This window comes from Carassius gibelio, chromosome B4, assembly GCF_023724105.1.
Source record: "Carassius gibelio isolate Cgi1373 ecotype wild population from Czech Republic chromosome B4, carGib1.2-hapl.c, whole genome shotgun sequence".
NCBI classification, from domain to species: Eukaryota; Metazoa; Chordata; class Actinopteri; order Cypriniformes; family Cyprinidae; genus Carassius; species Carassius gibelio.
Window position 1 is genome coordinate 2556903 of NC_068399.1, and position 26533 is coordinate 2583435.

A 26533-nucleotide genomic window follows, 5' to 3' on the forward strand; every position below is an offset into this window, starting at 1 on the left:
CCCTCACCTATTACCAATTCACCTACTTACAGTGAACTGTTTCATTAGGATATTCTATAACATTTTCACTTTTATTTGGCCTTTGGCCCAACTTTTTTGGAGTGTGTTGCAGCCATCAAAATCAAAAAGTTTATTTTCACGTAACACACTTTTAAATAAACAATAAAGAGAACTAACCAATCACAGATTGTTGATTTCACTGCATTTTACAAAACATCCAAGCTTTTTCTGATTTTGGGTTTATTTACTTTATGAGTTTTTACAGATGGGTCCACCACAATAATTCTGAGGACATGAGGCGAACTAAGGAAATGGATGTATAAACAAACACGTTTTGCCAATTTAGCTTTCTTATAAAAAACTAACTACAAAGATATACACAGGAATATTGAATCATCTATAGATGGTTTTGGCCATTCCAAATATTTACCTCCATGAAGTTGGCACCCCATAAAATAAAATGATTACCAAAACCATGCTATTTGTGTTACGTTTGTGCCACAAAAATAAACGTTTGTGCTGGTTTGCTGAGTGTCCCGGCACGCACACAAACAGGTAGATGAAGGCGCAGTTTTTATAAGGGTAATCCAGAATCCAGGCAGAGGTCAAATCCAGGTAAGCAGTCCAAAACAAGAAACACGAACATCAGCCAGGAAACACAAAATAACAGGGTGACATTAAACAAGGACTCCATCACAAAGACAGAAACAAACAGGGTATATATAGACACGTGCAAACAATGTAAGTGGGAACAGCTGTGTGCAATGAACAGTGATGAGTCCAGATAAAGGCTTGTGTGAAATGCAGTTCCTGAAGTGGGGTGACGATATGGGGAAGTGAGACCTCTAGTGGACACCCAGGATACACAAACCAGACACTGTGACACTACCCCCCTCTAAGGAGCAGCTTCCTGGTGCTCCTCTGAAAAAAAAAACAACCAAGGGAGGTGGAATGGTGGACTTACATAAATCTGTTCTTTGTAATCTATCAAATGACATTCATATGTAGCAATATCTTAACATGGCCAATACAGAATGGATGACAAAGATAAAACGTGCATGATTATTAACTTCCTGTTTTAATCAGATGCTAAGGAAACCAGCCTGTGAAAGTGATGACATCAACATCATCAGTGCTGCAAAGGAACTTTTGTCAAGAACAAAAAGACACGATATCTGGCAAATCCTTGAGCTATGCACAATCAATACAAATGTCCCAGATCCGGATCCAAACCCTGACAGTTCACAAGAAAGCTTAGCAGATTTACATTCACCAGAGTCAAAGGCAGACGCACATCAGCAAAGGCAATGTTATCAGTTTGAGTTTGAGTTCAGTCTCTCTCATCAAAGATTGACCATGTAGTTTACTTGGCAGTCTATGGGACAGTCACAAATAGGGCTGTCACTTTTGTGAAAAAATCATTTTCGATTTTTAAGACATAAGTGTTCATTGAATCTTTCCATGTCTAAAAAAAAAAGAAGCTGTTTCCTTTTTCAACGTCAAATAACACAAGTCAGCAATATTTCTCATTTATTGGCATGAAGTTTCGTGCAGAATAACAAACAGCAACAGGAGTGCAACATTCTCTAAAAAATATATATGCAGAGGGGACGGCTGCCATAACAATAGAAAAACATCACTGCAGGCTTCAACCCGGCTGCATTTATGATTTAGGCAATTCAAAAATCTCCAAGATTATTTTAAATAATGATGCAATCCATTTTAAACAACTGTTCAAAAAGAAGACGCGCTCCGACCGCACTGATGTCCCAGGGACACTCAGGTACAGCTGCGCAAGGTGGGGGTATTACTGCCAATTTTCCATAACAAAAGCCGGTCACTGTGTACATATTTGGTTAAAATCGATTCCCTATTTTCATTTTCAAAATTTTTTTGGGTTGGTTCGATCGATTGTGCAGTCGATTTTCGAACTAAAAGTGACAGCCCTAGACACAAACCTTTACAAAAAGTAAAAAATCTGTCATTCTTTACTAAAATAATATTGGAGCTCCTTATTTTCTTGGAGTCATACACCACAGTATCACCAGTGTTAAAGGATTAGTTCACTTTTAAATAAAAAATTCCTGATAATTTACTCACCCCCCATGTCATCCAAGAAGTTTTACGTCTTTCTTTCTTCAGTTGAAAATAAATTAAGGTTTTTGATAAAACACATTCCAGGATTTTTCTCCTTATAGTGCACTTCAACGGCTACCAAACTGTTGAAGCTCAAAATTACAGTTTTAGTACAGTTTCAAAGGGCACTACACAATACCAGACAAGGATTAAGGTTCTTATCTAGCCAAACAATTGGTCATTTTCTAAAAACAAAAAAAAGTATATCCTTTATTAACAAAAATCCATGTCTTGCATGACTTCACCTAATAACGTTGAAAAGGTCACGCTTTTATGTAGGTGGAAGTTAGGTTTTCAAAGTTTTAAACATCCCGGATACGCACACGAAGTGAAAATTTTAAATGATAAAACTAAAGACATTTGAATATGTGTCACTGTACATACAACTTTGGAACGGTCTCCCTTCTCCACATTTTTAAACACTGAGTCGGTACTTCCGCCTTCGTCAAGCGTGACCCTAATTACAAAAAATCATGGACATGCATCGCAGATATTTTTGTCTATAAAACATAAACTTTTTTCTTTTTTAGAAAATGACTGATTTCAGTACAAGTTTTGTATATAGATTACAGAAAGTGGTGGTCGTTTGAATCTACTGGTTCATCAATTTCCCAAATTTTGGTTTTTAAAGTATTTTTCTCGTTTGTTCTACAGTAGTCTTTTGTGATTTTTTTTCCCCCAGACATTCAGAATAAGTGAACCCTAATGTCCGACTGGATGTATCTTTGTGTTTGTTAGAAAGCCGTTTTTGTTCTTTCCTGACCTTCGTGCATTCATTATTAAACCATTTGTTGATTTATGTTTGCTTTGCTGTTTAATGTTAGAGTTGCTAATGCTTTGAATATGTGATTTGTTTTTTTTTTTCATTTGTTGTTGCTAAGTTTATTCCATTAAAGCTGCTGTAGGTAACCTTTGTAAAAATATATTTTTTACATATTTGTTAAACCTGTCATTATGTCCAAACAGTAGAATATGAGACCGATAATCTGTGAAAAAAATCAAGCTCCTCTGGCTCCTCCCAGTGTCCTATTGCCATTTGCAAAAAGTCATCCGCTCCCGGTAAGAAACAACCAATCAGAGCTGCGGTCCGTAACTTTGTTTGTGTTCAAAATGTAGAATAAGGTCTATAATAAGCGAGTACACCATGAATCCATTTTCCAAACCGTGTTTTTAGCTTGTCCTGAATCACTAGGGTGCACCTATAATAAGTGTTTATATTCGGACTATTTTAGATTGCTTCAGGGATACCGCGGCGGAGTAACCCAGTACCTTTGTGATTCTTCATAGACATAAACAGAGAGAAGTAGTTCCGGCTACAATGTTCTTCCGCAAGACGCAAGCAGTTCTGTTTATTAACCGCAGCTTTAACTTCTAAGACAGGGATAGGCAATGTCTAAGGTGAAGTTAGTGGACATTAAGTCACCCAGTACTTTTAATATAGTAGGACAGTTCATGATTTCTTTGAATTGTTCAGAGCTAGATTTGTTCCATCTGAGTTTGGGTTTCAAAGAAAACAGTTTTTAAGATTCAGCTGGAGAAGTTTCATAATTTTCACGAGGTTTTAGAGTGTACAGAGGTAGAGATCATGCTGTGATATGTCTGATTTCACTTCAAAGCCAAATTGTCTGCCTTTACAGATGCCTCTTTTCTTTGTGAAGGGTAAATGCTGACAGAAAGCAGTGTTCAGTGTAGAAGAGCAGGTTAGTCAGGACGCTGTGGTCTTGGTCAGCAAACAGTGTTTCCATTGTTTCCTTCATCTGCTTTGGTCTTGTCAATCAGAATCAAGCATTCAATGGTCCCTAGTGTAAGCAGCTATAAACAATCCAGGTCAGCATCATACCTTTGGATGATTCCCTTCATTTTCTCAGTTTGTGGGTGGTATGGAGAACACAAGCTCCTTTTAATACCCAACCTCTGACAAAAGATCAAAACTAATCTGCGAAAATAAGTGTAAAGGATACTGAAAATGGGTGACATTTGACCTTATTGCCAAACTCTTTTTGGAGCTCCATGTTTATAGAAAAAAGAAAAGAAAAAAAAAACTCAAATGCAGTCAGACACTTCCCTTGCACTTTCTGATTTCAATGTCTGTCCACTTAGTAAAATAATCAATCATAACACAGATGTATTGATTCCCCTTCTCTGGTTGGATACAATTTTTCCAACCAGATCCATTCCCAGCTATTCTAGAGGCTCTGTGATCTGAGGGAAAAAAAAGGTGTATAGAAGGACAAAATGCATTTTATAAATTTTTGGGAACACTTGTCATTGGATATACCCGCCTCAATCGGGATGTAGACCTTCTCCTTCAGTGTTGACCTTCTGGCTTGGCATTCAGGGCATGGGGGATATCTACAAAATGTAATGTTCTGTGTTAAGTACGGTCTAGAGATTTGGTGATTTTTCTTTAAAATAATGAGCCATAAATAAGTAGGAAAGAATAAAACTCACCCATTTGTGGATGTCCTCTTCCATGTCAGCCCAGAAGAATCTGGTCCTGATGGCATCTCGAGTCTTTTCCATGCCACAATGACCCCCCGATCACTGGCATGGAGGCTAACAAAAACATAATTTGCCTCCTCTGGTGAGGTGACCACTTTGGCCAAATGTTCACCTCGCCTACGCCTCTGACATATATACTGAAGCAGACCATCTGATATGAAATTAGACAAAGGCTAAGGTATTTATTTGCTGTACCTGTGCAACTAAAATGGCAATTTTAAGGCTTACCTTTCACTATATAGCTTTCAGCTCTTCTTTTAATGATGGATTTGTCCTGTTAGGAACATCCAGGAGGATCTGTTCCATGGAGAAAGTTCTCCATCTCTTTGACTTTTACAGGATCCATCTACTCACAATCACCTCTTATCACTCTATTCACCACTTTATAAGATCTCTCACTAAACCACCACAACTTGCTACACAAAGTGAAAAACTGAAATATATATATGCTTGTCAATTGACTGATTCATTTTTTGTTAATATGGAGCATCTGTATGGACTCGTCATGTGGACAGAATGAAACTGGCTTTAATAAGGACACATTTCCTTAATGATTGCCACTTACAATGACTACGTTTACATGCAGCCAATAACCCGTTCAAAACCAGGATATTAGCAATAACCCGGTCGCGCACGGCCATGTAAACACCGTCAAAAACCCGGATATGCTCATATCCCGGTTTTTAAAAACCGGGATATTATACCTGGGGTACCCCTTTTCTAACCCGAATATTTGGTCTTGTAAACGCGTTTCGGCATATCCCCATCAAATTGTGTGTTCTGCGCATGTTCTATTCGCAAGGAATCCTGGTCTTTTGAGTCTTTGGATACAGGAAGAAGAATCGGAAATGATGCATATTGCGCATTACGTCCAGACGCTAACCGCGCGTCGCCGTTTACATCGGGATATTGGCGACGGATTACACATTCCATGTATACAGGAGTAACTCTCTCTGCTCACGCATGTAAACGGGTTATCCCGAATGTTTCAGAAACCCAAATAGTGACCTTAACCCGACCATAACCCGAATTTTAACAGCTTGTAAACGTAGTCTATGATTAGAGAGAGCTGATTTGAACACATGCAGCTTCTCAAGGTTTGCTAAGCCTTTCTGAGTAAACAGCATTGTTTGTCGTTTGTCTAGTCATTTAAGTTGAATAGTTACATTTTATAACATCCTGACGCAAGATTTAAAAAAAAAATGTTGAAACAGAGATGTGTTAGGCCTTTTTAGTTTGTGATGTAGACTTCATAACATTGGCTATGAACTGCAAAAATAGATGTATGCATCATTTAATTGTTTAATAATAATAAGTTGCACTACTTTGCTGTAAAATGTACTTCGTTTAAATAACTTTGCTACATATTTTTCTGCTTGTATGGTTGTGAATGTATGCATCTGAATTGGAATCCACTAGACACAAAGCACAATTGACTGTACATAAAACTTTGGTGTTTATGGAAGCATATGGATAGCAATATTCAATTTGAGATGTCATATGCAAAAGGACATGTTAGTATATTGGTAGTTCATTACAATGTTCGAAATGCCATACAATCATATTACTCTTACTACTTCTGCGGTATCCAGTATGTATGCAGTGCATAGTATGCAGATTTTCTGTATGCATGAAATTAATTCAGAAATGGGATACTGCCACACATCTCCTACTATATTGCAGTATGCTGTGTTTATACTGTGAATAGTACGTGGACGTTCTGTATGCAAGGAACCTGCTACATTTGCTAAAATTTGATGTATGCATCTGAAGACACTGCATGAGATACTGTTTCCCAGAACGAAACGCGCTCCATGTAATGTTTCATATTCAAACGCGTGAGTGAACCAAAGGTGCGGAATAGTAATTATAAAACACTTTTATACATACATGTTACTGTAAACTCCAAACTATCGCTGTGTATCCAAAAACAGTATCGCAAGTAGGACATAAATTGTACATTAATCTCTACAGTGCATTTCTGATCAAGTCAAATGACTTCTATAGTGCTTTATACAGTACAGATTATTTCAAAGATATTGAATATTAAAAATATAGAAGTAATGTATTTATATAAATAATTTGTTGGGGGAGACTATTTACAATAACTCCGCCCACATATGCCTGGCTGTGATAAACAGCACTGCAAAATGTAAAATCAGTAGCACAGCGGGTAAAAGACGTGTGATGAATGATTTGGACACAAGTGACCTGAGCTCGAGGCCGCCCTTTTCCAAAACTTCTTCTAGTCTACTCCTTTTCCCATTACATTTTAAATCAGAAAGTCATATATTTTCAATAAAACTAAAGGAAATATTAGAAAATTGGAAATAAAGTCTCATTAATAATACAGTGTTATTAGATGGTTAGCAGTATAGCTGTAGAGAGACTTTTGTCCCAATAAAGTTGCATTCATTTAATAATGTTTTAGTGATGTATTAGTGAGTTAATGATAATTTTAAACACATTATTGTTCACTGTTGTGTGTATGTAAAGTCCATTAATAATTAAATGAGTTCAATTGGGCAATAAAGCTTTTCTTTACTAGTATGAATCCTTAACTAACAAGCTTTTGTAAAAAGAATGCTTAGTACATTTCCTCACGTCCCCAAACCAGAATAAAAGTCCCGTTCACTCACGCACAACAATTTAATGTTGAATTATTGGTGAAAATACATAATAGATTGTGTCCTGTTGTGTGCTGAACATACGAAGAATAACTATCAAAGAGATTCTGTCTAAAGGGCAAAAAAATATAATTATAATGTAATGTAATTAAATGTATCGTCTATATATCTAATGCAATATGTAAGGCAAGTGTATTTATTTAGCACATTTAATACACAATAGCAATTAAAAGTGCTTTACGTAAAATCACTAAAATAATAATTGAAATAATAATAACAATAAATTGAAAACTTTTTAAAAGATTTCAAAATTGTTTTAAAAAGGATATAAAACCGTAAAGAATAGAAAATGATTATATATAAAATATAGTGCAGTCAGTTCAGACATTGCACAGTGCTCATTCAATAAATGCACAGCTAAACAGATGGGTTTTGAGTCTAGATTTAAATGTGACTAGTGTTTTAGCACATCTGATCTCTTCTGGAAGCTGATTCCAACTGCGGGCAGCATAGTAACTAAAGGAGGACTCCCCTTGTTTTGTGTGAACCCTTGGTATTTCTAACTGACTCTATCCTAATGATCTGAGTGCTCTGTTAGGTTTATATTCAGTGAACATATCTACAATATATTTCGGTCCTAGGTCATTTAGTGACTTATATACGAGTAAAAGTACTTTAAAATCAATCCTAAATGTAACTGGAAGCCAGTGTAAGGACCTGAGGACTGGTGTGATGTGCTCAGATTTTCTGGTTCTAGTCAGAAAGATAGATGTATCAGATTATAGAGAAACAATAAAAGAAGTATTGATAACAGTTTCAGAATAATGTATTTAATGTATAGTGAACATACCTAAACAGTGACACAACTTTCTTTCTTTATATATTTATTTAGCAGTTTTTTTTTACTGTCATTTACATCATATATTTGATAGTTATGAATACATCGTTGTATTTTAAATGGTAGAAAAGCCTGTTTTTGACCTCTGGACATGGCTGTGGGGATGAGCAGTTCTGTGGTGCTTGGAAGCCTTTATCATTTATTAAAAACAAATATAGCCACATCGAGGGCTCAAGAACGTGAAAATGTTCAAATAACACCGTTTTATTTTAAAGTGTTTTTCAAGTGTTACAATTGAGTAGGGACAGAAAATGGACATTACCATAAAGTGACCCCTATCAGAACAGACCTACTGATAAAACTTTATCACAGTTTGTTAAGATTACATGGAGGTGGCATAATGTTCAGTCTGGTGCGAGCTCACAAGAGAGTGAAAAATTTGGAAATGCAGACAAAATAGCAGAAGATGCACTGCTAAAATAAATATCAGTTCCATCAGTTTTGCTATGCACCTAAACGTTGGTTACGATCCGCCATTAACCAAGAGAAGAAGAGACGGGACTTTTATCGGGACTTTTATTTTGGTCTGGCGTTGTGACGTCACGAAGCTGCGCTCCTGCGCTTGTTGTGATTCGGCTGAAGAAAGGTTTGTGCTCAAGTTCATTATATAGCTTGTAAAAAGATTGAACAGATCGCAACGATTAAAGTAAATGGATCAATCTAAAATGATGTAACACGTTTTGTAAAGTTATTCTTATGAGTAAACCGCATATTAGTTACAGAAAAGTGACGTCTCATTTCGCTCCCCATAGAATTGAGAGAAACCGAGAATCTGAATCATCTGAACCGAGTCATTCGTAAAGTGATTCAGTGATTCGAAGCGCGAGAACACAAACTTTAATGTAATGCTAACAAACCAGCTGCATATGTTTTCATGTAAGTGCAACTTATTTAATATTGTACTACAAATAATAGAATACAAAGTATAAAGCATAAATACCTAAATATTAACTTTATGTATAATTATGTGTTAATCAGGTAATTTAAGTACACTGACTCTACTGAAATATGGAGCTCATTGAGATGAACCCAGAGATGCAGTTTCCGTTTATTTTAGAGAATAATTAATTTTCTGTTAATTACACTCATCTTAAACAGGACAAAGAAAAAAACTCCTGCTGAATCAACTGAGGTCCACATGACACACAATTTTAAAGATGTCGTTTATTAAAGTAGAGAGTGAAGACTTGAAGATTGAAGAAACATTCAGAGTCAAACATGAAGATACTGAGGAACAAACAGGTTAGTTTTCATTCACAAAGCTGAACTCACTCGTTTGATCCTTATTACAATGTCCAGCTCTACAGACATTTGTGAAGAATATTACACAAGTGTAGTAATTAAAGTCTCATGAAACCCCAAAACACACATATCGCACTTGTTCTGTCTATTATTAAGGGGGTTTATGCAACACTTAATGGCTTTTAAGAGATACTTAAATGAATGAAGTTTTACCTAAAGAAACCCTTAAATAACATTTAAGGGATATTTTATGTAATGCTCATAAAGTGTAAGGGAAACTTAAGGGCGATTTTAAGGGAAACTTACACTTCAGGTTATAGATTGTACAAAGCCAACACACCCGAAGGAGATTGGAAAGGGCAAAATTATATGGTGTCAACTGTGAATTGATGGTTTTGTTGAACTTTGAGCCTTGAGGTTTGGAAAAAAAGTAACTTTTCACTGGTTATAGCTTAAGGCTGCCAATGGCCTAGACTTTCTGTACATAGGCTGTTTAGAGCTGGATGTTGAATTCTCTGGTAAAGTGATATCTAAGCGTGGCGTGCTCTATAGTTACAGTAAAAACCTTTCCTCCGGTCTTACTAGCCTGTTCCCCGGTGTTTTGGCCATAAATGTTATTTGAGAATGCTATAATGATCTTTTGGATAATATGGGTTGGCATTTTTCGGTACAGCTTTTATGCAACCTGCCCTAGTTCTTGGCGTCAAGCTCTATTGAACTGTCATTATATTCGGGAAAAAGTTCTTCTAGATTCCCGTGTTGAGTTCGGGTTGGAGGTAGGTCTCCTCGTGTACCAGGCAGTATCATGAAGTTTCACCTTGCTATCATTTAGGTAGCTTGTGGATGGGTTTATCTTTTCAGTTGCCAATGTGGGATAGTGTAAATTCTTAAGAAATTGTAACTAATGGTTTTTAACCCCCTTTTTGTTCTTGGATTCAATGTCATCGGGTCAACGAATTAAAACTATGTGGTATATTCCCAATGGGAAGACATGCATTGAGTACACCTGCTTGCTCAATTATTGAGTTGTGTTCCAGTGGCATTATAAGTAGCAAGTTATTCAGGGTTATTCTGCTCTGTATTCTGGTCTTGTGGACCGTAAAGGTCCAGTGCCCGGTTGCATGAAACTCCTTAAGTGAGAGTTTCCCTGAGGGAAGGGATTTCATTAAGAGCGTTGCAAGAAACCTCTTAACTTTGCTAAAATCACACTTGTATTAATATATTAGTGCTATGGAGAGTACAAACATAACAGAAAACAAAAAACGTAAACCAAACTGGACAGAGGACGAAAAGGCAATTCTTTTAGAAGAATTCACAAAAAGAAAAAACATTCTCCAAAGCCGCTATAACCCATCAGTCACTCATTCGCACAAATCTAAAGCCTGGCAAGAGATAACAGAAGAAATAAATTCAAGAAATCTTGCTGTCAAGCGAACAGTAGAAGAAGTTATGAAAAAGTATGAAAACATAGTGGTGAGTTCAAGAAAAGAAATGGCAAACAATAAAAAAGAATCCGGAAAGACCGATGAGTAACGTTCGTGCTCGTGCCTGATAAATTGTCTCAAAAAGGTATCGCGCCTGCTATGAAACAATGTTATTGTTATGTTGTGTAAAGGAGGAGGGCCACTGACACAGCAAAATTGGTACAAGATATTTTAGGGAAGGATTCTCCTCTCCTACTCTAGTCGGTATTCCAGGCGTTCCTCGAAGCAGGTAAAATAATGCAAATGAGCGCTACATCCTAAATTACACATACATACATATGTATAAACTGCATTTTTTTTCGTAAGAGGTTATAATAATAATAATAATACTTTTCAGCCTTTCATCAACCATTCATTGTCTCCAAGGGATTATTACGATCATTAAAAACACGCCTTGGTATTTCCTCCTCTTCAATTAACACTAAATCAGCCATCGCATTTTGAGTTTAAGTTGACTAAATAAATTTAAGGCACCAAAACAGCTCCCTTAAGGTGAAATGGTCACGAAGTACTTTGTAGCAACACTTAAGGGAACACTTAGATAATTAAGGGGAAAAACGTAAAAACAGACTTAAGTTCCTTAAGGAAACCCTTAGGGTCTTTTCTTGCAACCCAAGTTTCACTAAGGGTACCCTTAACTTTATATATAAGGGATTTCTTAGCTTAAGGAGTTTCATGCAACCGGGCACAGGGCTTTATGTCCTGTTGCTTTCCCTTTGTGTGTACGTGTGTCCGAAGTGATGAGCGCAGGTGGTGTAAAGCTTACTGTGGTCTGAGAATGAGGTAAGCAATACCTTTTCTTGTGGGTTTCCTTTCTTTTAAAGGGAGGAGATTGTTTAAAGTGGATGTGCGTTTTTATTTGTATTTTAGGTGTAGCCTGAGCACTAGCTGTTGTTTCATAAGCAAGTATCTACGGCTGTTTCTCACGCTGGCTTCATCTACGGCTGTTTTTACTGCTGTTTTGAAGAATATCATCTGATCCTACAGCTTCAATAGCCGCGTTTCCACTGTCGAGTTTAAAGCGGGCGTGCTAGTGCGTGCCAGGGTCAGTTGCGTTTCCACTGTCACTTCCGTGCCTCGTCGGGGCTTCCTCGTGGACAACGGCCAGGGTTTTTTGGCCCAACGATAACCTTGGGCCAAAGTGGGCCAGCTGGGGCTAGAGAAGGGGTTCTGAACAAAGGCGAAGTTTCTCTGTGTCTGGAGATAAACATTATATTTAAACATTATATCAGTGCTGTGGATCATTTCAGAAAGATAACAGCTTTAACACCGGTATTAAAGACTTTTTTTAATAAGTTGAGCTCAGAACTCACTCTTAGTCAGCAGCGAGTGTTTGAAATAACTTAATCCGATGTGTATTTATTTAGTAACTTATATTATCTGTCATAAGTCTTTGTCTTGAGAGTTTAGCTCCACGTAGCCTATCATAGAAATATAATGTTTTATGTTTGGGAGCATTTATAAAAATAGAGAGATTATCATTCATTCTTAATGTGATATATAGGCCACTGTGGCTACAAATGAACAGAAACAGACTTGACTGAATAAGCAGGCTATTTTCATAAGCGTTAAAAATAAATAAATAAAATATAAATACATTTATTTCTGTGTGACTAATTTTGAGTCTTGATAAATGAATTCATTATGATCAATGTATCACTTATTCTATAGTAAAACTTTGATACTTTTGAGTTTGAATATTTAAGCAAAGCATGCAAACAAACGGACGCTTTTATCATGTTTGTTTTGTGATCGCGCATGTTCCAGTGACTTATTTCTTAGTTTTCTGATAACTTCTCTTTTGTTGGTGAAATGATGGGGTTGCGTGACGTTGTTCTGAGAGGCGTGTAAAGGACGTGTTTTAGTGGAAGTCCCTTCAGGCCCTGACTGTGGAAACCCTGTGCTATTCTGGCCTCGGTGCTACTGGCCCGAGGCTATGAGCCCCGCCCGGCCCGCTTTAAGCCCTGGCTCGCACTGGCCCGACAGTATTGTCCTTTGGATGCAGCTAACAGTGGGCCATCACTTTGTAACTGTGCATATTTAATTGGTAAACTGTTGACGAGACCATTCTTTAATGTTTTAGGATTAATGACTGTAAAATTAAACGTTTTATCTGGGTAAGTCACGTCTCTTGCTCTCTTAGTAGTCTCGAACCTGTTCCCTGGAGTAGCACCTGAAGGGTGCATGTTATTTCCCCGGGTGCAAGCCCTAGGGTGGCGTAGTTGTCTGTACGCAGTTTCTGTTGCGTGATGCCACGTTGCTACACATGCAATCAGTCCCCAGACTAAGATGATGCAGAGAGTGTTCAGTGTGATTAGCAAGAGCGCTAGCTGCTGTGATAAAATGGTGTTTACTGGTATTTCTCCTTCTTAATTTCAGATCTGATCGCACTGAAAGAGGAGATTCAAGAATTGAATGAAACAGAAGAGAAAGATCAGTATGAGAAACATGATTTCAAAACGGAAGAAAAATCAATTAGTTGCTCACAGATGTCCCCACCAGAAAAAGCTCAAAAAACACAAAACCCAAACCTTAGACCTTGCACCTGCCAACAGTGTGGAGAAATTTTCATTAACAAAGAAAGCCTTGAAGTCCACATGAAAATTCACATGGAAAAGAAGCCATTAATATGCCCTCAGTGTGGAAAATGTTTTGCACGGAAAAATCACCTTAATGACCACGTGAGAACTCACACTGGAGAGAAACCTTACACCTGCGAACAGTGTGGAAAGAGTTTCACAAGTAAAGGAAACCTTAATTCCCACATGAGAATTCACACTGGAGAAAGACCATTTACCTGCCAACAGTGTGGAAAAACGTTCAGTCGGAAAGAAAGCCTTGAAGTCCACATGAAAATTCACGTTGATAAGAAGCCATTAATATGTCCTCAGTGTGGAAAGTGTTGTACATGGAAAAGTCAACTCGATTCCCACATGAGAATTCACACTGGAGAGAAACCCTTCACCTGCGAACAGTGTGGAAAGTGTTTTACACAAAAAACACAACTTAATGCCCACATGAAAATTCACACTGGAGAGAAACCTTTCCCCTGCAAACAGTGTGGGAAGAGCTACAGACATAATGTAAACCTTAATAATCACATGAAGTTTCACTCGAGACCAATCTTTAACTGTTATCAGTGCGAGAGAAGTTTCACAGACGTGAATGAACTCAAGAATCATGTAATGGTTCACACCAGAGACGACTCCTTCATGTGCCATCACTGTGGAAAGAGTTTCTCAAGAAAAGATATCCTCAATATTCACCTGAGAGTTCACACTGGAGAGAAACCTTTCCCCTGCCAACAGTGTGGAAAGAGCTTCACTGCTAGAGGAAACCTTGCAACTCACATGAGAGTTCACACTGGAGAGAAACCGTACAAGTGTCCTCGCTGTGAGAAGAGTTTCACATATAAAAACAGCATGAAACTGCATTTGCAAACTCATTCTGGGAAGAAATCATTTTCCCCAGAGTGACGAGGTTTAGAAAAGGGGGTGATTTCTATAAACTTCTGCACATTCTTTCTGAAAGACAATTTAATTGTGAAAAGTATTTCATATCAATATGACATGAATGTTAAAATATTTTGAGGTTGAAGTCATAGCAAAGCCAGTGTATTGAAAAAAGCATGAAAAAAAAAATGATAATGTGAAAGCTCAACCAACTACACTGCAAAACAATTAATAAATATCTGTGGCGTCCATCCTTTCATTCTTCACATATATTGAAAACCGCAATAAAATGTTCTACAAGTGTGTTCCAGCTCCTGAACTTCAGTAATATTGTTGTCTATTCTGAAGTAAATAACGTTAAGTGACTATTCACAAGATGTTTTATTCACTGAATATAAATTGATTGAAAAATAATGTTCATACTTTTTACAACATGTAATATAAGTCTCTGTAAAGTTTCAGCTCAAAATACTCCACAGATCATTTATTATATCATTTTGAAAATGCCTATTTTGAGATGAGGCACAAACGCACTATTTTTCACGCCTGTCTCTTTAAATCAGGGTTTCAAATTGAAGACTTTTTTTAAGACCTGCACAAATAAAATTAATACCATATGAGCGGGGCTGGGCAATGTCTATAGTACCATATTAAACTGTAAAAATGCATAATTTACAGTTCAAGATACAAGTTTTCACAAAAACAAAACGTTACATGGATGAGTCAGAAGTATTTATTATACTTATTTCAACAATTATTGATAAAATATCAATACAATTATATAAATTAGGGGTATGCGATACCAACCAAAAATTATGTATAACGTTTTCTGGGTTTTTATTGATAACGGTAATTAGTTGATATCTTATCTCTAAATGTGCTAACAGCTGGCTCCTGAATTTTGTTATATTCTTCATCTTCTGTGTGGTAAGTTCACAGCAATAATAGAAATCAATCGTTATCAACTAGTTTTATGGCCATTTTAACTTTTAAGCCATTTTTTCTAAAAGCGTGCACCATCTTTTAAGTCAAATACTTGCATTTGAGATTTTACCAAGCAAATGAAAATCAGTATCAACAAAATTGCAATGCAGAGGAAACACTGAAACAGCATTAGAAGTGTCATTTAGATGCATTTACACACTGTTTAATGCAGCTTTGACGGACACACAAAATTAAAACTGCCTATAGGTGGCAGCAAGTCACTGTTAAGTGATTCATTGCGTTTGAACTGAATCATTTACATGGATGATTCATTCAGAAACCAAAGAGATGCAAAACGGCACTGTCTACATCAACAATATCCATATCTCATACCCATATCAGAACTATGACATCGGGAACAGGAAGTTACTGGCCGTTAAACTGCCACTTGAAGAGTTCTTCACTGGCTGGAGAGAGCTTAACACACGTTCACAGATCAATAGAATCTAGAATACATTTAAAATGCTAAAAGACTCAACTATTTCACTCGGTTCAACTTCATCACTTACCATCCAGGTCACAAGAATATCAAAGCAGACTCTTTCTACCGCAGGGGTTGCCAACATGGTGCGCCCGCAAGGACCACATGAGTCCTGTTCATGAGAGGCCTGATCTAAAAACAGCTCACTATAGCACCACTTAACAATGATCTGAATGTTTTTTTTTCTTTTTTTTTTTGCTATTCTCTTTTAAATCACACTTGCTTTGGTGTGAATTTGAAAATGACAATATAAAAAACCCCATAAAAGTTTCTTATAAGAGTAGAACTAGCTGGTCTCCACAACAACCTTTGCTGCAGTGAGGAGATGATTTACTTCTGAAGACATTAATAACCGAGCATACAACTGATGTTTATGTGTGCGATAAATCACTTCTACGGAAGTGAAACCAAATCTGAAGAAAGAAAACGGGAACTCGCCAGCTCATTTCAAACTCTCGCGCGTGACGTCCTCTGCCCCCAAATACAAGCCCTTGCGCGCACTCGATCTGCTCGCGTGAACACTTTTATTTATGTCAGTCGTGGGGCGGGGCTTGCTGTTTTAATTGTTACCTCAAATGTCATTGGTTCCTCCCCTTTTCCTGAAGTCAGTATTAGACGCCTGTTGTTAGATGATTTATAATTCACTTGACTTTACAAAGGCTTTCATCAGTGGACCAGACACATGAGTTATTTCATTTGCTTGTTTTATTTCTTTTTTGAAAAATCGTATCAAATGTGGCAAATGTGTTTGTTACATTTAATTAAAGGTAAATTTAGCAAATTTGTTATTTAAGAAGTATGTATCAAACTGGTAGCCCTTCACAATAATCAGTACCCAAGAAGTAGTCTTCAGGTTCAAAAAAGGTCCTGGCTCGGACAACCATACCTGCTTTCTCAGTTGAACTTAAGAGACCACAAAATACTTATTCCATCACGTCTTTCACAACTATGGCCTCCCACAGAACATCATCTCCATCGTGGGCCCCAGTTTATAGCCCAGGTTTGGAAATCCTTTTTCAATCTCCTAGGTGTTACCATCCATGATTCATTTGGGAGAAGAAGAAGAAGGTGGTGAATAATAATTGAATAATTGTTGTCATTATGTGTGGATACATATAAAAGGGGCCCAGAGCATATTACAGTGTCTGACATCGTGCTTGCAAGTTCACACACCTCTTTAGAGTTATTTTTAGTGATCTCCGACTGGCGAAGTCGAACATCATTAGCGCCGGCATGAATAACAGTCTTTCTGTATTTACGGTTAGCATTAGCCAGCACTTTTAAATTTGCCAAGATGTCAGGCGCTCTGGCTCCCGGTAAACATTTGACTATGGTGGCTGGTGTCTCTATATTCATGTCCGTACAACAGAATCACCAATAACTAGAGCACTTTCATCAGGTTTCTCAGTGGGTGCATCACTGAGTGGGGAGAACCTGTTTAATGTTTTGATCGGAACAGAAGAGCGGTGTTTTGACCCACGACTACGCTGCCTCACCGTCACCCAGTTGCCCTGCTGCAGGGGCTCTGCTGGAACCGAACAATGTACAGCTCTCCCTGAGCTAGACGCATCCAAAGCCGTATCTAGAGCCCTCACACTCTTACTGTCCTCAATTAAAGTTTGGAGATAAAATATACATCTGTCAAACAGTGCAAATAACAATAGCAGGAGAAGTAGCCATTACTCACCATGATTTAAGAATTATTCAGACTTACCAATTGTTTGATGAACTAAAAAATAGCAAAAGGCATGAATAGAAAGGCTAATGACAAGGTAACGAATGCTAACATGCTACACTCACGGTTTTAGACTAAAAGCAATCGGTAAAATGAATCAGAATAGGTTGATGGATAATATCAGAAATATGGTGGGAATTAAGTTATATTTTATAACTTTAAATGACAGAGTTGTAGTAATATAAATATTCTACAGAAAAACAAAGCTACACAGAGCTACAATCACAAACCAGCAACATGGAAACAGGACGCAGGTATAACATGTAATATACTTTGGTTAAAACTTTTCAATTTAAGTGTAAAACTCACCCTTTTTACCTTATCAAAATCAGCTCTGCATAAATCAACCCATTTTTTGCATGTTGCTTTAAATGCTAAAGAGCTGCTGACCCCACCCCACATAACTTGTTAACTAACACATTTTTAGGAATAGCGAATACATAGATTCATAAAAAAAACCTTAAACTGTCTTCTGTTTTAAGTAAAGCTGGATCACATATGATTTGCACAATATATGTTCTTGTAAAAGTGAATTTAGCATCTGATGACCCCAGGTTTTAATAGTCTTAGTCCAAACAGTGGAAACACAGCTTGATTTTGGGCTTGCAGCTTGAAGTGCAAGGCTATTGGCACACTCAACAGTGGAAAATCAGTTCATGAGGAACAGGTCGTTAGAAGTGCCATGATGGAAGAGAGTGACAAACTCTAACACATAATCCTCCAGGTTCCTTCCATCTTGAAAAATACCAAAATTAAAGGAGGTGATCATCTTCTTTTTCATGTTTGGGAACATTTTCAGTCCAATGAAGATGAAGGTAGAAGAAGATTATAAATACACTGGTTTATTAAAAGTAAACTCAGGAAATCCAATAGAAAAAAGAATAAACGATACAACATGTAGAACACCACACTATCTCTTAACAGAAACAATACACGATCCTGGACTTAAAATGCATGGTCTCAAAGAGGACTAGTTAATGAGTAGCCATAGTGACTAATGTCTGGGAGGAAAATACAACAGGTTACAAGAGGATATACATACTAAAAGTCCATGAAATTAAAAGCAAACGGGCAGAATGTCAATTACATGGGTAATAATATCTCCTAATCTTCAGCAGAGAAGATTATCAAACTGAGGCTCTCCATTTTATTTTAGGTAGGGCTGTTCTGGAATCGATTACAATTCCTGGTCCTGGAATTGATGGGAATAGATTGCAAGAATCGATTCCTCACTGTTATTTGCAGAATGAAGGAACCTAATCTCACCATGATGACTGCAGAATAGGTCAAATAATGTATCCTTCCTTTAACAGGAAGCTTTGTTTGTAAAAAAATAAATAAATGTGCACAGTTCAGCTAAATGATGAAGTTCACTTTGTATACTTTGCACAATATTAACAAACTGTATGCTGAAACAAAATAACCTGAATATTAATGACTGATAGAGCTCATGGTTTATTTGTCAATCAGATGCGCTCTCGGCCACTGACATTCTTTTATAATTTTCATTGGCTGATAGAAACGTTTTAAATAATAGTATTTTAGATGGTAATAAGATCAAGACCCTCAATGATGTCAAGATCTGTTCTGTCGAGCAGGGCTCAATATTGAGGATAATTTTGGACCAGTTCTACCATAAAATATCCTCCGAATCTATACATTTTTTTCTTTTATATAAAATGTAAAAATAATCTTTTATCTCACAACTGTTGTAATTACGGCTTTTGAGAATTGTGCTTCTGAAATGGAAGACTACATCCTAAAATTCAAATGATCAGTACCGACTCGTTTTCTTTCGGTTTATTTTTGTGATTTTAAATGTGTGCAGCCTTTGTCAGATGTAGCCTTTCTTTTAAAGGACTCTATATAAGCTTTGTTGAACTGTAAAAGACTGAATGAAGAGTCAATTCCCCTTTGATTCCCAACACCTCGGAATCTATTCTTTTTGTAATCGATTCCCAGCCGTAGTTTCAGGTGTCTGCACTCCAGTGTTAATCACATAATCAGGTCCAAACGCTGAGATGACATAACATTTATAGACCTATCGAGTGTTGGAAGTTGGATTTGCTTGGTTTTGTCAACTCTAAACCTACTCTGAATTAGTTAATCTAGCTTCATGCAACAAGCTAGAGGCAGTGGAGCAAAGCAAGTATATTCAGTTAAATGTCGACGGAAGCCAAGATTCACTGAAACTAAAAGAAAAAACTAAGTTATTTTTCTTTTCTCTAAGGGCTTTTCCCCATGCCTCCTTCGACACATATAGCGTCTCAAACACATGCACAGATGCATCAAGTGCGATGGCTGAATACATTTTACACATGACGGCTCACATGACTGTTAAAGTTTCTTTTAATTTTGAAACTCTTTCCACAATGATGGCAGGTGAACGGCTTCTCTCCAGAGTGAACCCTCATGTGAGACTGTAGGTTTACTTTAATGGCGAAACTCTTTCCACACTGTTTGCAGGTGAAGGGTTTCTCTCCAGTGTGAATCCTAATGTGATTCTTAAGGAGGAATTGCTTTGAGAAACTCTTTCCACAGTGATGGCACATGTTGGGCTCGTCTCCGGTGTGAGTCATTACATGAGTCTTAAGATCATCTCTGTCTGTAAAACTCCTTCCACACTGATGACAGATGAAAGAGTTTGCCCTTGAGTGAATAGTCATGTGGTAGCTAAGAGTTGCCCTAAATCTGAAACTCTTTCCACACTGGTCACATATAAAGGGCTTCTCTCCAGTGTGAGTTCTCATGTGAGTGTTAAGATTTCCTTTGCATGAGAACCTCTTTGCACACACTTGACAGATGTAAGGTCTCACTCCTGTGTGAAGGGTCATGTGGGTATTAAGGTCTCCTTTACGAGTGAATCTCTTTCCACACTGGTCGCATGTGATCGCCTTCTCTCCAGAGTGAACTTTCAAGTGAGTGTTCAGATGCACTTCTTGTGAAAAGCTCTTTCCACACTGTTTGCAGGTGAAAGGCCTCTCTTTTGTGTGAACTCTCATGTGAGTCGAAAGGTATTTGTTTAATTTGAAAGTCTTTCCACACTCGTTGCACGTGAAAGGTTTCTCCGTGGAGTGAATAAATACATGTATTTTAAGGCATTTCTTTTTTGAGAAATTCTTTCCACACTGATCACATACAAACATCTTTTTAGTGTGAACGCTCTTGTGGGTTTCAGGGTTTTGTTTTTGTGTTTGATTAGGTTTGGTCTTCTGAGCTCTTTTTCGGGAGGAAATCTTTTCAGTCGGTCTGGGTTTTTCTCCCGTCATGAAATCACGTTTTATCTCGCACAGATTTTTCTCTTCCACTTCATCGAATTCTTGACTCTCCATTTTCAGCAGCATCAGGTCTAAGGGGAAAAAAAAGACAAGTACAATTTCACCCATGACATTTCATACGGTCTTGACCAATGACCGTGAACAGATTTGACTGTATCAGTATGTAAGCATTGGACAGAGGAGAGCTTCACTGGCTCGGACAAAATAAGCTGCTGCGGCAATGGAGAAAGTAAAGTTTGAGAAAGGAGACAGGAAGCAGGAGGGAATAAACTTTGAATTACATTAAAGTAAATGTATTAAAACAATGAATTACACAGTAAATGAGTTTGGACTATTGACTAACACCAAGGCCCCTTCTACACCTGGAATTAAGAAGCATTTCAATCGATTGAATGTCAAGTATATGCAAGAGACACATTTACATTTATAAACGTTGCGATGATTTTTAGCAACATAATTTATAGCACAAATGGGATTTATAGTACACTTCTCATATTTCCTTAATGTCTTGTACCTCTGATGGTGTTAACACTAGATATACCAAGGTAGTCAATTTTTTGCTTTTTAAATTTTTCTTTTTTAGGGAATAAAACCCACTTAGCTATAATTTCTTGACTTTTCTAAAATTAAAGTACATTTCTTACCATTTTAATTTATTAAAATTACTAAACAAAAGTGTTTTGAGTCCATCTACCTTGAATGGCCATAGTGGTCAAACTGATGGTTCGTATTGCTAACGGTGTATAATTTCAACTTTTGCGACTTTTCCCGGTTGAAGATGCACATCTGTTGCCAAGCAACTTTTGTTCTAGTTGTTTTTATATTCTATTGCTAAAATAAAATAAGGGATGCAAAAGGGTAAAAGTGGTGGCACCGTTTTGAAAACCAGTGTAAACAACACAGAAGAAGAGAATCCCAGATAAGAGAAGAAAGTGGATGCTGAGTTCTTGTTATTGTTAATACTTGAGAACAGATTTATTCTCATTATGTTCTTTATACAGAATAACATTTCTATTAATTCTCCACTCAATTATGATCTGTAGAGCACCGTCCATTTACTTTAACGTGCGCAAATGTAATGAGTCAGAGTGCTTTCACTCAAAGTGAAATTTGTAACATTTTCTATTTAATTTGTACGCAGCTCATGGTATTTTCATAGCAATAAAACATGTTAATGACAAATATTAGCAGTGTAGCATTGTTAAACAGAGTGCATGTTGTCTGCTTATAATATGAATCAAATTAACTATAGATCGCAATCTGAAGTTTTTACAAGCACTCGATGATGGTTTAAAGTGGGTAAGCAAATTCATTAAATACATTTTCAAGTGTAGTTTGATGCTAATTGTACTTCTTTTTAGATATTTTACTCTCTTTTATGTAAAGCATTTTGAATTATCATTGTGCACGAAATGTGCTATATAAATAAACTTGCCTTGCCTTCTAATTACATTTTAGGATCTAGTCTATTCTTGTAAGTATTACAGATGACACATTGTGCTCTACTTTTGTGTCCTTAAAATAGGGCTGCCCCGACTAAAAGTCGATCATTTGAAGCATAGGGTCTACTAATTGCACATTTATTAATATACAATTTAAATTATAATAATGAGCTTTTAAATGTCTACATTGCCTATGTCCTCTAGTGCATGCATAAGCTTGCCACAGCACAGCAACAAGAATGAATGATTATGAAGCTGTCCGAAAAAAAAAAAAAACAATAAGGAGGTTGCATTAACATTTTAATAATTTATTGATGAACTAGTGCTTTGTTTTCATCTTAAGATATAGTAGACGCATCAGTCTGCACATTTAATATGGATTACATAATCTGAGAATATTTGTTTTTAATTTGAATTGGTTTATTTGGAAGCTGACATTTATCTGTCTTTTTTTGATGTCTCTAAGACAAACATACACAGAATCTCATTCTGAAGTTCACAGAGAAGGCAGAAAGCACATCCTGTTTGCTTTCTTTATTTTACAAAAGCACAATGTTCTGTTTTTATTGTGAGTGCACAAAAACAAAATACAGATTCAAAGGTTGTATTACTCTCTTCTGTATGACCAAATATGAGTATTTTAAGTTTAATGGGTTGTTTTTTTTTTTGTGGACAGCTTATAAAAACGTTGTTTTTTGTTTTTTTAGCTTGTTTGCTGTACACCTTGTCACAGCATCTTTTAGACATTGTTTTGTTTTCGGTTATAAGTCAGAAATGACAAGGAGGCAGCTTCATGCAATACAAAGTTAATGGAGAATGTTGAATCGAAGTATACAAATACTTATAATAATGATTTTTTTAAAAGTTAGAGATGGTAATTTATTAATTTGTGCCAGAAGTGCACATTAGTCAAGCTGAATCAAAAAGAAAAACACTCTTGTTCAGTCACGCCTGCATGCATTTATTTTGCTATCACAGAAATGCACAACTCCATTAAGGCATTTAAATCCAAAGGCTTGTACTTTTAGAAAAAACATTTATAAAATTGCATGTTTATGTCTCATTTCCATAGAAATCAGAATTTCTTTAACAACGACAAACAAAAGCGGTAGTCCAAGTAGTTTTTAGCATTGCATATAGATGTTTCTGCTTCATGCAGTGATCAGAATCCCCATCATATCACAAATGGAAGTTATTTCAGACACTCACTTCTCCCTGAAAGTGAGTTTTGAGAAGAAAATAGTTTTAAATGTCTTAAATGGCAGAAGATGAGAAACAAGCAGTAGTTTTAAACTTCTGACTCAGATTAACTTTGTTCATGAGAACTCCTCAAGCCCCAGTTGGTCCACTTTGGACCAAGATGTTGGTCAGGCCAGAAGCCCCTGTCTGCTGGCTCAGTTTGTTCCTCCTATTTCTGTCGTGTGTCTTATTGTGACGAAGATCCCACACGTGGAGTTCAGGAGAAGAAACACTAGATCAGCTTAATGTCAGCACTATTTAGGATGAGAGGTTAAAAACTACAGATTTATTTGTGGACTGATTCAATAACTATGTATTAAATATTGATATTCAGATGCATTAAAGTGTATATTGATTATATATTTAGCTCCATGTAAAAATAAAATAAATTTAAATTGCAAGACTCAAATGACAAAATCAGAGTAGTTCATCTGACGTCAGTGGATCAACCGTAATGTTATGAAGTGACGGGTGACAGTGTTATTTACTTGGCAGTCTATGGGAATGACAAAATTTTCATTTTGTTGTAGACTAACACTTTAAGGATCAAATGAGTGAGAAAACCAACCTGTTTGTGTCTCAGTATCTTCTTGTTTGATTCTGAAAGCTTCTTCAATCTTCACGTCTTCAATCTCCTCTTTAATAAACTCCATCTTTATCACGTGGATCTCAATTCATTCAGAATAAGTTTTTCTCTGCGTTCTGTTTAAGATGAGAATTTAAAAGATAGAAATATAAACCCAAAGTAAATCTCTGGTGAGGGAGTCAGTCAGACTGAAAGAAAAAAACAACTAAAATTATATACAAGCTTTATATTTGCATTAAGATTAATATTTGCTGTTTTCTGAATTGTATATTATATTTAATAGCTTCCACTTTAATTAAGACGTTTACAGTTGGTTTGTAAAGTTGTAGTTACACATGTTTGTGTTTGTTTTCGTTGTGTTTACACAGTTTCGAGCAGAAGAGTCGTCAGCGCGCGCTGATTCGAGCGATTCAAAACAATGAATCATTTTGAGAAGCATTTGATTCAATTGACTCGGAGTTTAAAAAGCTCCGATTCTTGCCAGTGACTGAATTCGTGTTTATGATAAACCGAGCCCGCGTCCTAATGCGCATACCATCCATCCATCCATAACTCTGAGATATTAGTCATTTTCAGTACTCTTTAGGGCAGATATGGTGTGTGGTATTAACACTGGAACGCACGGGTGATTTTTCGAAATTGGGAGCGAAATGAGACGTTTTTCTGTCACACACAGTTCGTGAGCGCTTGTATTTACAACAGACTATTATTTGTCACTAGCGTTAGACAAGGCATTCAAACGTTACAATCGATTTATTTCGAAGTTCCATATCCATTCTAAACGAGCTGTATCGATTTAAATACTAAATGGCTAAATACACTCACCTTTCTTCAGCCGAATTACACACGGCGCACGCTGATGACGTCACACCACCAGGCCAAAATAAAAGTCTTGTTAACTAAAATCATAGGCTCTATCCGAAATCACCATATACCAAACTCACGTTCACATTACAAATGTTACTACTCCTTAACATATTGTTAAACAACTGTCTCTGTATCTGTAGTTTGTTAATACTTAAGCCAATAAATATCCTGGCTATTTGGTTAAGGATGATTTCATTAGAGGTCTGTGACTGTAAATGATTACGTTGACACTGTTTAAAACTGTTGGTTCTGACTGTGTGAACAGAAATCTTTAATTAATATGATTGAAGTATATTTTCTAAATGTAAATGAAATGTTAATTATCTTTAATTATATTTAAGGTACCTCTATTAAATTCAATTAAAGGAAACTGATTTACAAACATAACTTCCTCCGCTGAACCGCCATACATATAATAATATAATTATTGTATACTACACACAGATTTTACTGATTTCAGTCAAATGAGCAATTTTGTGTTAAATACAGTTTTTCAGGTAATATTATTGAATACTATTAATAAAAATGACAGTAAACGTAAATGTTTTGCTTTATATGCTTTATGATAATATATGATTATGAAACAGATGGAAAGAAAGAAATACAACAGTTTTCCACTGGGACAGTAGTACCCTTACAAGGGCACCTTTGTTTCTTATTTACCCAAAAAAGTTTCATAGTTGCACATTAAGGTACATATTGGTTCTCAAAGGTACTTATGTTCACCTTTTTGAGTAAAAAGTACAAATATGTCCTTATAAGGGTACTGAGAGTATATTGTTTACATATTTCTAATTGTATTTTTTGTATGTAGTAAGCACAGTACATGGCATGCATACTACTTTATTCTGTTCTATTCTACAGTCCCTGTTTCAGGAATGAAAAAAAAAGTAATTCAAAACAAATCATTGCAAAATAAATTATGTATTGAACCTAACTGACAAACATGTCAAGGTATGTAGACCCTATATCAATTATACAATGAGATTGAACATGTATGGCTCGTTTCCAATGAAATTACCCAGAACAACTCTATAGTTCAGACTTGTGCATTCGACTCGGGAGTGTGATGTCCATGATGACGCAAGTCCAGTAATTCTGCAAACAGCAGCGTACTTGATAACTTCAGTCAGCTCGCCTTGGCTACTGCTATTTTTCTCTTTGTATATTTACAATAAAACGAATTATGATATCAAATACCACTGCCTCCTCTCGTTTTAATTTAAAAATAATAACAGCTGCAGAAATGTACTTAGTTCAGGGATATGTGTATAAATACAGACATTACAATGAAGCGAAATATTATATCAATTGCCCCTTTTTATTTTCATTTTAACAGATAAATTAAAAAAATAATAATAATAATAGATTCTAGCCTGAAATACTTTTAAAATTACATTTCAAGACACAATAACAGTTATATTTTGAAAATGTTGATCCGAATAAATGGTGGTTGAACTCAACCAATGCTGCGTGAACTCAACCAATCAGGATGTTTAGCGCCAAAGTCCCGCCCCTGAAAGTTCCTGAACTTTGAAAAAGTACCACCTCGCCAGCAGGGACTTTATGAGGGGCATTTT

At 36.5% G+C, this 26533-nt stretch overlaps 2 protein-coding genes across 4 annotated transcripts; one reads left to right on the plus strand and one right to left on the minus strand.

Annotated features, from left to right (window-relative positions):
• Positions 1-8637: 8637 nt before the first annotated feature.
• Positions 8638-14643, plus strand: LOC127955998 (gastrula zinc finger protein XlCGF26.1). Of its 2 annotated transcripts, XM_052553737.1 has the most exons (4): positions 8638-8749; positions 8916-9039; positions 9262-9405; positions 13269-14643. In XM_052553737.1, exons 3-4 carry the CDS (start codon positions 9321-9323, stop codon positions 14363-14365), a joined length of 1182 nt encoding a protein of 393 aa, XP_052409697.1. In that variant the 5' UTR covers positions 8638-8749; positions 8916-9039; positions 9262-9320; the 3' UTR covers positions 14366-14643. The 2 variants fall into 2 exon arrangements, with proteins under 2 accessions (XP_052409697.1, XP_052409696.1); XM_052553736.1 differs by lacking the exon at positions 8638-8749 and having other exon boundaries at positions 8756-9039.
• Positions 14644-18367: 3724 nt separating this feature from the next.
• Positions 18368-24965, minus strand: LOC127956008 (gastrula zinc finger protein XlCGF8.2DB). 2 transcript variants are annotated; one of them, XM_052553754.1, is made up of 3 exons: positions 24912-24965; positions 24069-24202; positions 18368-20890 (listed from the first exon to the last, which is right to left on the minus strand). In XM_052553754.1, exons 2-3 carry the CDS (start codon positions 24151-24153, stop codon positions 19854-19856), a joined length of 1122 nt encoding a protein of 373 aa, XP_052409714.1. In that variant the 5' UTR covers positions 24154-24202; positions 24912-24965; the 3' UTR covers positions 18368-19853. The 2 variants fall into 2 exon arrangements, with proteins under 2 accessions (XP_052409714.1, XP_052409713.1); XM_052553753.1 differs by lacking the exon at positions 24912-24965 and having other exon boundaries at positions 24069-24900.
• Positions 24966-26533: the final 1568 nt, after the last annotated feature.